The 14,951-nt window shown below is 37.1% G+C and overlaps 1 protein-coding gene across 1 annotated transcript in view; it reads left to right on the plus strand.

Annotated features, from left to right (window-relative positions):
- Nucleotides 1–12,753, plus strand: part of wnt10a (wingless-type MMTV integration site family, member 10a) — a 29,425-nt gene extending 16,672 nt beyond the window's left edge. The window contains exon 4 of the mRNA XM_028023562.1: nucleotides 11,756–12,753. Coding sequence (XP_027879363.1) covers nucleotides 11,756–12,283 — 528 coding nt within the window. The 3' untranslated portion in view covers nucleotides 12,284–12,753. The remainder of the gene's footprint in view (nucleotides 1–11,755) is intronic.
- Nucleotides 12,754–14,951: the final 2,198 nt, after the last annotated feature.

The following is a 14,951-nucleotide window of genomic DNA, read 5'->3' on the forward strand; positions in this document are numbered from 1 at the left end:
TTCAGTTGTAAAGTACAATAAAGCCCTATTAAAAACAAGCCACAAACATGTACATGCATACACAAAGTCCCTTGTATAAAACAGAAAACACTGACAGGTGGGGCTGTAAAATAACGCCTACCCATCTCTTGTGTCTTTTCCTTCCAGCAACCTACTGCTATCACCACCTCACCTCCCTACAGCCCGATCTTTCCCCTGTCCCACTCCCCCCTTCAGAGCAGTAATCTTTAAGCAGAGGAATGTCATGTTTTTTTTTTTTTTCTCATTTTTTTTCTCCTTTCACGGGGTTTGCATGTTGCCTCATGCCCACCCGAGGGTTCTCACGATGTCCCGTCTTGTTTTTATCCCTAATTAGTGACTGCTGGCAGTTTGGAAACAGATGTTTAAAACCCTGCAAAAGATTTTAGACTTCAAACAGCGGGGCGGAAAGTAGAAAGAGATTCGCCCTTCCTTCCCTCATTTCTTTCTCCCCTACTCTACCTCCTCCAACCGCTCTCTGGCTGAAACTAAAAATGACAAAGACAATTTGTAGCATCATATAAATAACTCTATTACGTAAACTACAAGTTTTGAACAGGTTTTAAAACAATATTTTTTGCTTTTCACTGCTGAAAAAAATCCATTCCACATCCATTTTGCTGCAAACACAGACAGCCCAGCCTCCCTCTATTGTTAAGCAGCTGTAAGCTGCACACATGGCTGTTCAGTAGTTCACAGTTTGAAGTCAATAAAACATAAGCAGGCAATAAATGTCTTGGCTAAATAGTTGTTGTTTTTTTCTCCTCGGAGTATCCTTATCATTTAAAGAGCACACTTCAAAAATAAATGTTTGGCACACTTCTGTGTGTTCATGTTTCAGATTTAAGAGCCATGTCAAGGTTCTGTTGAATCCTGTCTTTTCATTAGGTAGGCAGGTGGTGACAGTGCTGGCTACACAACAGTCTGCTGTGTTACTGGCAAGAGTCTTGGTAATTATGATTTACCATCAGGCCCAGACTGCAGGGGAGCAAAGAGAAAGAAAGGCTGCAGCTTTGCAGCAAGGCAGCTACCTGTCTCAACTCCTTTTTACCACTGTTGCATAAATATCTGTAGCTTGTAGCTTGACATCTGAGTGATAGCTTATATCCCAGTTTTTTCTTCTTCTATGTTTTTAAGTCAAATTTGACTTGCCTTTAAAGTTGAAGAGAGAATATTCATTTTCATTTTTACTCCACTGAAGGACGTTGAACAACTGTCAAGTGTGATTACAATCTAAGCAAACTACTTACAGTGAAAACAATCATCTATATAAATAAACAGTGCCTTGGAGAAGTACTCATGCTTCTGCTATCTTACATCACTAATTCCATTGTATTTTAATGACAGATGAACATGACCTAGAACCTAATTATGGGGTGAAAGAAAAATGATTAATGCTTGTAATAAATGTTTACACATATGTAAATGAAAATTGTGGTGTGCAGTTGTATTCAGACTCTTTACTCTGATATACCAAAATAAAACACAGTGCATCATGACAGGTCAGGAGTAAAGTTTGAAAACAGCACCCCAAGCTTTGGAGATTTCATCAAGTACCATTCCATCCATCATGTGAAAATGGAAAGAGTATAGTGCAATAGAAAACCCACAGAGATACGGCCATACATCTAAACAGTCGGGGTTAGGAGACAAGTTCACTAAACAAATAAGTCTTTTATCAAACAATGGTGGGAAAAAAAGACGTTGAAAGACAGCCATTTAAAGACCAGTTTGCAATTTACCACACACCATGTGCAGTAAATTGTGAAAGAAGGTGCTCTGGTTAGATGAGATAAATGCTGAACCTTCTGGCCTGCAAGCAAGAAGCTATACATTGCATATTAGTAACACTAAACATAAGAGGTCCCTGGGAGTGATGGAGGGGTTGAAGACAATCAAACAGAATACGGAGCAATAATTTACCTTGCAATGGGTCAACACTGAATAACAATGGCATGGTTAAAATCGAAGCATATAAGTGTTTTAAAGTTGCTCAAAGTCCAGCCCTAAATCCAGTTAAGAATCTGTGGACTAAAAGTGAATGTTTCTCCACCAAGTTTGATGAAGTTTGAGTCAATTTGGAATTGACTATGAATACTATTAAGTGTAGAATACTAATGCACACTCTCTTTCATATTTTTGGGGGGAACAAAACAATAAAAATCCATCTATTACACTTCATAAACCTCTTTGTGTTAGTATTTTTGCTTAGCATTAGATTGATTTAGACTGAAGTCTGTGGTTGTGATGTGAGAAAAATAAAAACACCCAGGGGATGTGAACACTTTTGCAGGACAAGTCATATTGTGAATGAGAGCATTGCTTTGTACCAAAATGCCAAACTCCTCAACAACGGAAAGAGCTGGTGATTAAAGTTAATCAGCCACTTTAGAGGAGTTTTAATAGAAAAACTTGTTTTTGTAAAGCAGATGTTTTAAAGCAATCAAGGACTAACTTTGTGTATGTGAGGGCTTAACACAGATTTAACTGGGGCTCTGTAAGATTTATTAGCAAGTCATAATGAATTTGAACGGCACCCCTTTGAGATCTGCCCAAACCAGCAAAACTAGGACTCCTAGAACGTTTAATGGCTAATTTAACCCATGAGCAATGATAAACTGCTCATAAGAGGCAATTCAGGTTAATTCACTTACTCAGAAACCACACAAAAGGAATCGACTGTTTGATCAAGAAACTGTAGTGCTGTACTATTCCTGCAGTTCTCTGAGGACATTTTATATCCTTGGTGGCGTGCAGGCCCTTTCTGAAGATACAGAACAAGGAGATCTGTACTCACACATACTGTGCAGATACTAGTAGAGTACATGTGTCTGCTTTACTCATGCACACACACGAGTATGTGGAGAGGCAAATGATGCACAGTAAAAGTTCAACAGGTGGAAGTGCTTATGTCTGTAATAACATTTTATTAGAGTCTTTAAATGAGAGCTGGGGATACTCATTAACAGTGAGTAAATGCTGCATACATAGACACAACTGCACACACAGTCTAAGATTGCATAGCTGTATACATTTGCCCTGTAACTGCATGTCATTGTGTCAGCATGTGTATTCATATGCGCGTGCTTAGCTGCTCTTTTGAAGCAAGGCGTTTGATTTGTTTAAAGTGATGTCTGGGTTTAATGTGTTGCTGTGGGATTTGTTTGTGTGCTTTGATTTTGCCTGGGCTTTCTGTTGGGCTTTAGGGTTCTTTAGCAGCTCTCCTTTGAACTGGCAAACACAAGGCTGCGAATGGAGTCTGAGCTGTTTATCTGTGAAGAGGGGTCGACCATGGGACACGCAGACATTAGATTAGGATTTTCCCAAAAGAGGTTCATGTTAATGACTCAGGGTTTAGTGCAATGATCAAACTTAAAGCAGCAAGCTACACTAGGAATAAGAGGTTAATTTTTACTGGCACAGTAGAGGTGGTTGGTTGTTGTCAAAGACATTGCTCAATGTTTGTGATTCCATATGCAGAATACATAATTTACTGCAGCCATCCCATGTTGCAACTTATAAAATGTGTCCTAATTGTCAATTTGAAACATCACTTAGAAAAACAACTACATTACCTTGTCGGGTTTTCAGATTAGTCTAAGGTGGGAAGCACAATCATTTACTGCTTAAAGAAATTAGCTGTCAGGAAAGACTAATTATAACCACATTCAATGTTTTGTGAGGCCTTTGTCATGCTGCTGGAGTTTTCCTCATATTCTCACTACTGGTCATCACCTCCTGATTCATAACTGTGGAGTTGCCCATTGACTCATTCAAACTTTAATTGAAGTGACAAAACTAATAGTGCGTACCAACACTTTTCCTTTGGCATACTGCAGTCCTGAGTCTTAATATGTTACGAAATAGCTGCAACAGGCAAGTGCATGCAGGAACCGAACTGCCTCATTAAGTTTGTATGTTCTGAAAAATCATCACTGTAATTATTGACTATTGTCAAGAGGCATCCAAAATTTTTCATAGGCACATAACTGCAGGGCTCTGAAATGCAATTCTTAATCCAGCTATTCCTTCATTTTACTCTGTGGCCTGTATGCAGTTTCCTTTGGTCTACTGTGTTATGTCGCCTCCAGTCCTAGTCTGCCACCAATATGTTGTATTTGATCTCTGTCTGGGGTTGTTTTATAGATGCCTCTGTCAACTCTCTTAAGCCCATTAAAAGCTGCCAGATGTCTGTTCTAAATATGGTACACAATTGACTTTCTTTGTAGTGTATAGGCAGAGTAAAAGGTGTTTTTACTTTGCCTATATCTGCTTATGTTTTTCATGGATCATGTTTTGTACAGATAATTAAACCCCTGATATTGAGAAACCAGATCACATGAGAGGTCATTGTAATCAATTAAAGTGCCTTACGAATTTAATGGCTCCCCTGGTGAATCTTTGGATCTCCCATAGCAGCCATTTAGTGAATTAACGCCTGCTTCTGCGATGCGAGGCTTATTTTCCCCAAAGCTCGGACTTGGATCTTCAGTCTTCAGCTGAACTCTGGTCCACAGATCTCCCAAGTTAGCTCCACCATATTAGCAGCAGGGGAAATGGGGAAATGCAAACAAAACAAAAGTGCTTGTCTTACGCTAGCTGGACAAATGGCTCGTTGTTTGATGTGTAGTGAAGAGGAAGCAAAGGCCCTCATACTAGAGAAATCCCACAACCGCTAAAATTTGATGCCACTCAATTTTTGTTTTCATTTCGTGAAGAAGGAATTTGGACTCAATGTCTTGTCCAGAGGTTTTCGTGTCATTTCCTTCAGTGGTTCTGGAGGCAAGGGAGAGAGTAAGGGAGTAAAAAGGCAAGGGAGTAAAAAGGTTGTTTGGACTGTTTGACACAGTTCAGTGCGAAAGCGAATTGGACCAGTTGAAAATGTACAAATGCTGCAATTTTGGTCCTCAATCGCACCGAGGGAACCGGACTATCAGGTGTGAAAACACTGTTAGTAAAAAGCAAGCAGAAAAGCTTTAAATGATCCTACAATTGATTGGAAATCTATTGAAAGGGTGAAGCATAATTCTAACAAAATATACCAAGTTATCGTTTCTGTTATAGTGATAGAAAGAACTGCTTAATATATTAGCCAAAAGAATAGTCAGTACCTCAAAACATCTTTGACACCAAAGGCCACAGCAGAGAACACATACCGGTAACTGAAAAATGAGAAACTTGGGATCTGTTTATGTTACAGGTTGTTTACATTAAATATCAACTGCAAGTAACAGTAGACAACAATATCTGAGAGCTGATAGGGTATCAGTTAGATGTAGAGGTAATTGCTGATAATACCAACACACACAAATCAACCTGGCCTGTAATCTCATTTTCCATTTGTCCTAAATTTAATGTCAATATTTTTAGGATTCATTTTCGGACTCTGCAACTGATTTTCTGGTTGTGCTCCAAACTTGTGTAACGGTACAGACAATGTGAAACAGGACTTTTTCTGTTGTTTCTAAAAATCACAATCTTTCCTGTGATCTTCAATCAACCTCCTCGAGTCTTTGAATGCGCTCTGTCGGGAAATATAAAGCCACAAAGTTTTTAGCTCAGACAGGAAGTGTTTGATCAGTCATCCAATTTTAGCCCATGTCTTTATTTCCTCTTGTACTAGATACTCATAGCTAATGCTCTTTGTTTGATGGATCAAATCACATGTTTTACAGGCAGACCACTTCAATTAGAGCGAGAGCAGACAGCTTCCTTATTTCCTGTCACCTGTTAATGGCCCAAATTTTACCTTTTTTGTCTTTCATCTACATGCCAAAAGAGTGTTTCCTAAACACCTAGAGCACATTTCACTCACAGTTATTTTCTTTTGTTGAGGTTTATGGGGTTTGCAAACTCTGTTTTAAACTTTGCCCGCTTAGGGCGTAGGGTGTGCATATGTTAACAATGGATTTAATGAACAAATATATCCCACAAAAGATCTAACAGATGGTATTCCTTTGATGACACATTGGCAGAAGTGTAAAAATTGAAATCAGATGTAATTTATGTTATTTTGAAAGAACAGTTTTTTTGTATTTCCACTCAAGTCCAAACCTCAGCTGTGAAGGAAGAGACTATAAACTTAATTAGCTATGACGTGCAGAGTTCGAAGATATAAAATGCAACATTCCCTTTGCCTGTGGTACATGTTCCACTGAAAGTAATCTGTTCTGCTTAGCTGTTTGGCAGAAATCATATCCGAGTCTGATTCTGTCACAAGTCCATCTTGATTAAAAATGTGCTTTTTCTTCTGTGTTGTTATGAAAAACTAGATTAAAGATCAAGTCTTGATCGACTATTAAAGGAATTCCTGGATTGTTCATTTCATAATTTGATGTTTTGTAACTGAATTAATTTATCAAGATGATTGTGAAACTGTTGGTAATGGGCTTAGACAGTCGATTGAAGGGTCAACTAATGACTTCCTACTGTTTCATGCATGGTTGTGGTAACCAGTAGCACATAAGCATATGGAAGCAAGTAACATCGATCTAACTTGTGAACTATTTTCTAACAGAAGGATTTTTTTATTGCATAAAGAATTGTACTGATTCAGTTTATCTTTGGCATTAGCTGCAGCCACACTACTTCTTATTGTGCCACGCATGTTGACTAATCAAACAATGTATTTTATTTTTGCATTTTAAGTAATTAAAATGTACAAATAAAACTTATTTTATTTTATCAGTAAATAATAAAAATTATTTACTGATACAACCAGAAAAAAATCTAAACTTTTTTTGCAATGTCAAAAAGTGTGTAAGTGTGTCTTATATATGAAAGATCTAAAAGTATTTGGCATGCTGAGATTAGGGCATTTTCATCAATGCAGACAGAGTGTGTATTACATGGTTTCAGATCGGGTAACATTATTATCAAGTCATTGCTTTGCTATTCATTGTGAAATTTGTTGCTGTGGTGCCTCTGTCTAATACATATTGTCTCAGTTTTTTGGCAGACCCAAAGAGTCTGTGGCAGCCTGGAGACCAGTTTATGTATAGTGTATGAGATGCTTGAGACTCCCTCTGAAAATGCTTATACCTATCTATCTTTGTAGTTTAAACACCAAAAATAGATCAACATGCATTAATACACACAGTGGAAACCATCTCTGCAGAGGTTATTATCTACAGTCTTCCTTATTTTCTTTGTTGGGGACTATCGCCAATCAGCATCAAGAAAAATAAATGCAGCTCCAGGATTGGCTGCTTTGCAAATACCAGCCAAAAGCATTTGAAGCAGCTTTGTGCCGAGTTATTCTAGTCAGAAATGTGCTACCAAAAAGGATTGTGTATGGGCAAAGTTGCTGCAGTCCAGTGAGTATTTCACTTTTTATTTGAATTGTCCATCATAAAGGACAATTATGATGGACAATCTTTTCTCTGAACATATCTTTCTGAAAATATGACTTGGAGATCATTAAAGCTTTAAATCTGTTGATCAGTCAGAATATATCACAAAAAAACACTTCCTCAACCTTATTTTAAAAAAACAAGAAATATTTTTTTTTCGTCTTATATATGAAAGATCTAAATAACACTGTACAGAAGCTCTTTTTTTTAGTTCTACTCTTCTTTGAACCCCCTCTCCCGCTGTGAATGACCCGTCATCAAACAGTAGCAATGTGGATGCAATTATGACTCTTAGGTCAGTTTGTCTCTCTAAGGTTTAAGTGGGCTGGAGCGTTTCATGATTACAGACTTTGCTGTGTGTTTAAGGCCCGGACGTTTGTGATTCTGGGGTTGCCTCTGACTCTTTCTAAAAACTTGCAAAGCTGCTCTCTAAACTCAGTGCAAGTGCTGTTTGAACTGTTTTACTGTTGTTTACCCTAAAATCTTACAGCCTTTATTATCCACTCTCCACTGATCACAACTCCTTTAAACTTTCCTTTCATACCTCTAAATTGGTACAACATTGTTTACACAAAAAGTGCAATTGTGTGTTATTTTTTTTATCTCAACAAACTGTAACCAAATCATGCAATGATACAAAAATATTTTGCCATCTTTTAAATGATCATTACAGCATTCACTCTTCAAGATAATGTCAGCATTTTTAAAATCTAGCATAACTTGTACTTAGATAATATAACAATATTAAATTTTCCATAGGAACAATGAAGTACTTTTGACTTAAACTGAATTGATCAACTGGATCTTGAAAGTGTACAAAAAAATCTTAACGACAGATTATTGGGACTTAAAAATACAATATGATTTAACTTTTTTTCTACGTTTAATGCAATATGTATTGTGTACAATCAAAATAAACATATCAGTTAAACCGGGTGCAGATCTTAGGATTATTTGCCTGCTTAGACAAATCTTCTGCAAAAGAAAATCCCTCCTCATGAGCGTGAATCAGTGGTTTTTGGTTGCTAGTGCAAGTGATGCATCAACCCTCTCTATATTGAGAGATTGTTACATGTAGAACCCATCCAGAGATACATGAATAAGTCCAGGTAAATCCAGAGCAGTAAGATTAAAGACAAGAATGAAATCAAGAAAAGAAAAACAACCTAACCTAAATCAAACCGTGCTTCAACAACGCATCAATTTAAGGATGTGGACATACAGTACAGACCAAAAGTTTGGACACACCTTTCTAATTCAATGGGTTTTCTTTATTTTCATGACTATTTATAAGGCAAGAAATCCCACTTATTAACCTGACAGGGCACACCTATGAAGTGAAAACCATTTCAGGTGACTACCTCTTGAAGCTCATCAAGAAAATGCAGAGTGTGTGCAAAGCAGTAATCACAGCAAAAGGTTGCTACTTTGAAGAAACTAGAATATAAGGGGTATTTTTAGTTGTTTTACACTTTTTTGTTTAGTGCATATTTCCACATGTGTTATTCATAGTTTTGATGCCTTCAGTGTGAATCTACAATGTCAATAGTCATGAAAATAAAGGAAACTCATTGAATTAAAAGGTGTGTCCAGGCTTTTGGTCTGTACTGTATATGCAACTAGATTATTGAATCTTTTTGTATTTTTTCTATTTCTTTTCTACTTTTTTTTAATTTATTTTTTAGTTTAATTATATATTTAAAAAACCAAATCATATAAACAAAACATTTTGAGAAATTTTTACTTGCCAAAATTTGCCATCGTAAGACAAGTACGCACACTTCTGAGAGCCACTCGAAATAATTCAACTGATGGTGAAATAAAGATATCCAAACAGGAACTACAATTTACCTGTATATGTAATTTAAGTAACAAATATATCTTTTGACTGACACTTTGTGAAGATCTGCTAGTGTGCCCTGACCCAGAAACCTAAGCAGGAGAATTGAATTGTTTGTTCTAACAGTGAATAAAACAACAGGTAGAACCAAAGAAACCAGTGGCACAATTACCCCAAAAATGTAAAACAAAATTGCCATAGTAAAGTTTTAAGTTGGTCAGTTATTAAACATGTGACTTTCTCCCACTTTCTCTGAAGTTACTTCATGAGGAACTGCATGCTTATTCCTAAATTATCATAGTGACAGGGTGTATTTTGTACTTCATGGCTATGACTGCTTGTGATATTGCTGCAAGCCATTTGTTATCAAGAAGAACATCTAGCACATTTATTGGGAACATGCAGAACTTTGCAAAATTTTGTTTTTGGCACAATGAGAAGGAAAATGAAAATGCATCAGTAGTTCATAGACAGGCAAGGGCAGTACTTCTCTACAAGCCTCTGAGCTTTGTTGCTTACAATATCTTTAGTGCCCGACGTGTGTGTTTGTGTGTGTGTGCCTGTTGATAGGGGCGGCAGCAGTAGCATCTGTCAGTACTCTGGGTGGCCTGGTGTTCCTGTTGGTAATTGGATCTTAAAGTTTTGGACTGGTGCTGACTGATAAACACCCACCAACACACATATGTGCACACATTACAAAAATGGACATGGCTCTTGTAGGACTTGTTTCTGTTTGTTTATGTCTGTGCACCAAATGAAATGAATGAGGTTATATTTATGCATCAGGATCCTGAGTTGAGTCACCTAAAATTATTTTCAAGCATCATGATAGTTTGTGTGTCAAAGTGTAGTTTAACCAGCATTATCAGAGCCTTTTGCACATTTATGATGAACACTGACTGCGTCTGGCATCCTCTTAAACCATTAAAGTGAAAATATGTAAATACCACAAAGCCCTTATGTGTGCAATGCTGTTACATGAGGGTCATCCCTGGAGTCATTATTACATGCCAAACGATGAATAATGACAGTGCTGTCTGTTTGGGTAATACCTGCATCTACTGTGTTATTTGATATCAGTAGGTTTAACCACATACTCAGAGTCAGACCACCTGTATTTCCTACTGGGGAGCTGTCTGTTTCTGTAATGGTTTCTAAGGCATTAAGCATACATAGGAGGAAAAAACACACAACTCATACCGTGCATGCGCTGCCTTGCAAAAGTATTTTCTGATTTTACTATTATAACCTTCAATTTATTTATTGTTACATTTTATGTATTGGATTCATGCTTTCCAATAAATGAAATGTATTTAATTTATACATTTTCTATAAGGTAGAAAAGTGAAAAAAGTATGCATGCTTTTTTTCATGTTTTGAATTAAAATCAGAAACAATTAAGCATAAGCTTAATTGAGGATGTTCATTCATGATAATATTCACAGCCCGATAATGATGAAGTTCAGCTATGATTCATCTGCCAATAGCACATTCTTTACTACATCTTGTTGTCCCTTACATGGGTTGTGGAAAACAATATTTTTTTCAGGATTACAATTTATTTATCTCCATTCATTAATCCAGTATCCCTACTTGCAGGGCGATATACTCTATACTTATATATACTAGGACAAGTATACGTAAGTTATATACTTAGTTTCCTTCCATGCAAAGTGGTTTGTATGTTCTCCAGAAAGTTAAATATTGGTCATATCTGACCAGAACACCTGCTTCCACATTTTTGCTTTGTGACCTACATGGCTTGTGGCAATCTGAATGTCTTGTGGCTTATTTTTATCAACAGTCATCTTCTTGCCAGTGTTTCATAAAACCAGACTTGTGGAGTGCATGAGTAATGGTCAACAGATTCTTCCAGCTGACCTATAAATCTCTGCAGCTTCTCCAGAGTTATCATGGGCAGCTGGAACATTTCTCTGATTCATGCTTTCCTAACTTAACTAGTAAGTCTGGGTGGGCAATCATGCCTTGGTAGATTTACAGTTGTGCCATACTCTTTCCATTGTTGGATTGAAAAGTGCTCTGTGGAATGTTCAAGCCTGGACATATTGATTTGTGACCTAACTCAGCTTTAATATTCTCCTAAACTTCATCCCTACATATATTATTTGCTATGTGTGAGGTATTCAAATATCGGGTGCAGCCTATTTACACAGAAAATAAGTTACACATAGTTGCACTTATTTACTAAGTAGGTGACAATTTGGTCAACATTAATTTTATTTAGGAGTATCAGGATGAAAATAATTGCTACACATCTCAAATTTGTATTTGCAAAATGAACATTCTGTATAATTGTTATGTCACCTGATAATCATGCGCATCTTTGCATTGCTATGTCACATAAACCTCCAATAAAACGCATTTGCATCTATTTACTAGTGTCTAAAACATTAAAAGCCAAAAGCATTGACGAAAATCATTAATCAACCTTATTCTTGTTCTTCCTATCCCTCACCCAACACCATTTCCTCTCTTTCTCCCTCCTCCCCATTTCCTCTTCCTGTCGTCCTCTGTTGTCTTCCAGGTGGTGCTTGACAACATGAGAAGGAAATGCAAGTGCCACGGGACGTCAGGGAGCTGCCAGCTCAAGACTTGCTGGCAAGTCACTCCAGAGTTTCGGCTGGTGGGTTCAATCCTAAAAGAGCGTTTCCACATTGCCACTCTTATCAAGGCTCAAAACAGGAATAACGGCCAGCTGGACCATTCGAACCATAATAACCACAACAACCACAACAACCACAACCACCATCACAGTCATCGAGAGAACCACCACTCACATCGCCGGCGACTTAACATCAGGGAGCTAGTGTATTTTGAGAAGTCGCCTGATTTCTGTGACCGGGACCTTACCTCAGACTCGGCGGGCACACAGGGCCGGATCTGCAACAAGACTAGCCCAGGGATGGACAACTGTGAGAGCCTGTGCTGTGGGAGGGGGCACAACATCCTGCAGCAGACGCGCAGCGAACGCTGCAACTGCAAGTTTCATTGGTGCTGCTATGTGGTCTGTGAAGAGTGCAGGATAACAGAGTGGGTCAGCGTTTGCAAATGAAGAAAAACACATTAAAAGTCACCAGACTTAAGAATTAAAAGACAGACAAATGCCCCAATGTTTTTTGTCATGGACTGCAGTTTTTTTGTTGCAGAGAAGTCATGGAAGGACAGTGTGACGCATTTGATGTGGCAAACGGAAACCTGTGTTGGTCGGTGTAGAGCGTGCACATGCAGGAGGTGCCTGGAGCTGCCACACACCACCCTTCTTTGGAGACTATGGAACATAGTCATAACTCAGCCTGACTTAGCAAAGAGGATTGCTTCAGAAAGAAAGTAAAATTTCTTCTTAGCTTTATTGGTATAAGATCTATTTGAAATTCTGATTTGCTTTGTATATTTTAAACAATTCATACACTAAGCAGTACAATCAGCAACTGATGGCATTGCTTGAATCCAGCCATTTTCATGTCGCTTGACCACTATCTATACACACAAGTGTAGAAATTTAACAGATTTATTTCAAAACAACAAATAATATTTCAGCACTTGCAGATTTTGTGCCTTCTTGAAGGGCATTTAAGGAGTTTCAATATTTATTTATAGCAGCTGTCATGTTGCACATAAGACAGAGCAGATTTAACTGATACTTTGTAAATCCTCCCATCAATGTTGTTATGTTGTGTGTAATAAAGTATAACCCTGAAAACAACTATGACATCCCTCAAAGAATACATGTTCTAGTTATAGTAAGGAAAGAGAAGATCTAGGTCTAAAATGAACTTCCAGAATGGACCGAGCTTTTTATATGTCTGCAGCCATGACAACTGACAGGTTGAAGGTAAAGTCAACCAAAAGACAGATCTGAAGCTGCATGTTGGTGCTGTTGCTTTATGGGATTCCTCATGGCACACATTCACCTTCTTCAAAGGGAAGAAATAAAATTAACTTCCAAATACCACTTCTAAACACTAAGTGTGTGGAGCCACTTAATGATAACCACAGACACAAGTTTGTGCCACTGTTTTCGGACCACCAAATAACACAGCACAGATATGCAACTCTCAGTTTCCGGTGTGTCATGTGTGGTCTGTGTGATGTGATACGTGATGTACGAAGATGGTCAGAATGCACATTAAACCCAACAAGTCCACATTTTATCTTTGACGTGATCTAAACAGCACTGTAAATAAAAAATGAGTAATGCTGCACAAATGCCGTCAATAATGTTCAAGTGTGTCAAGAAATTGAGTGTACTTGTACAAGCTCCAGTTGCACACACACTATGAACATCCTTAAGTGAGATCAGGCAAAGTCTTTCCTGTCTTGTGACGCCATTGTCTTGTGTGCAACACTGTAAGCTTCTTGTTGTATCTACATTCACTCGCTTCACAAATCATCAGTGTGTACTATAAGGATATTCTGATGTCAGCTGCAAAGTATATATAAGAAATAGTTTAAGTAAGCTACTTATCAGATGGTGTAATTTATTTAAAGCAATTTATTTTCTGTGTTTAAAACAGAAAAACGGAAATCTGGGATTGTTTAACCAGTATAACTGATAAGTAGTTTGCACATACTAAACAGTGTCCAGCAGAACTTTGAAAGATGTCAGCATTATGTATTCTAAGTGTTAAATGTAATGTATGTTTGTATTTTTCTGTTTTAATATGGTTATTATCTAAGTTATTTTATTTTTGTGGATAACTTAATATTTGTAAGACAATAAAAACAGATTGTTCATGAAAGAGGCTCCATTGTGATCAGTGATGACATGAATTTGTCTTACTATATTACAAAAGGTGCAGCTATTTATGATTTTTTTTTTTTTTTACTAATATTTTCAGTTTTTCCAGACAACCAATCTCAGGCATTTTTTATTTTCTAATTTAAGTTTAAGATATGTTTGATATATGCAGCATTTCAATGAAAACTCACAGTAACATAGTAACTTGGTTCTGATTTAGGATGGCTGAGTGTTTGGAAATACATACCATCCTTTAAAATGTATATATTTTTATTTATTTGTTATTATTTTGAAGAAAACAGTTTTTACGTTGAATTAAATTTTGTAAAGGCTGTGAAAGGGTAAAACATGAGAGGGAGTCAATGCTTTTTACAGGCACTGCATCTCACTGAATTAAGACCACTCTTAAAGAAACACTGGTATCTGAATAATTGGGTTGCAAAAACTTAAAAGATCACACAGGTATTCAAAGGTCAAGGCACCCCTACCATGAATCTATTGAATCTGAACATTACAGACATAAAAATGGTGAAAAATGTTCCCACTTTATATAATTTATAACCTCTATTACAAATTCTTGTCACAAATGATTCATGCATTTAGCTGTGAGTTTTGGATATTTCTAGGTGTCACATGGCTCACCTTGGCGTTTCTTATTAATCATCAACGTTTTTCTTCTGCTCAGTAAAAAACCTAGAAAATCCATCAAGTGTTATTTTTGCTCCTGATTGACACTATAAATTTGGTAGAGAAAGGTTAAGCTTTAACTTCAAAATATGGGTGTTTATTTACAAGGTTCATATATTTAATGTTACGGTGGCCCAGAAGAGTCAACCAAATGCAAAAGCCACAAAGTATATTTAAACCGAATAATAAACTTACTGTGATAAGTTTCCATTTTAGCATAATTTTTTGTTGTTGTGTTGTAACTTTTGCATTTTGTTTATCATTCAGTGGCAACATACTAACAAGTTCTATCGCG

This window comes from Xiphophorus couchianus, chromosome 7 (genome assembly GCF_001444195.1).
Source record: "Xiphophorus couchianus chromosome 7, X_couchianus-1.0, whole genome shotgun sequence".
Taxonomy (NCBI): domain Eukaryota; kingdom Metazoa; phylum Chordata; class Actinopteri; order Cyprinodontiformes; family Poeciliidae; genus Xiphophorus; species Xiphophorus couchianus.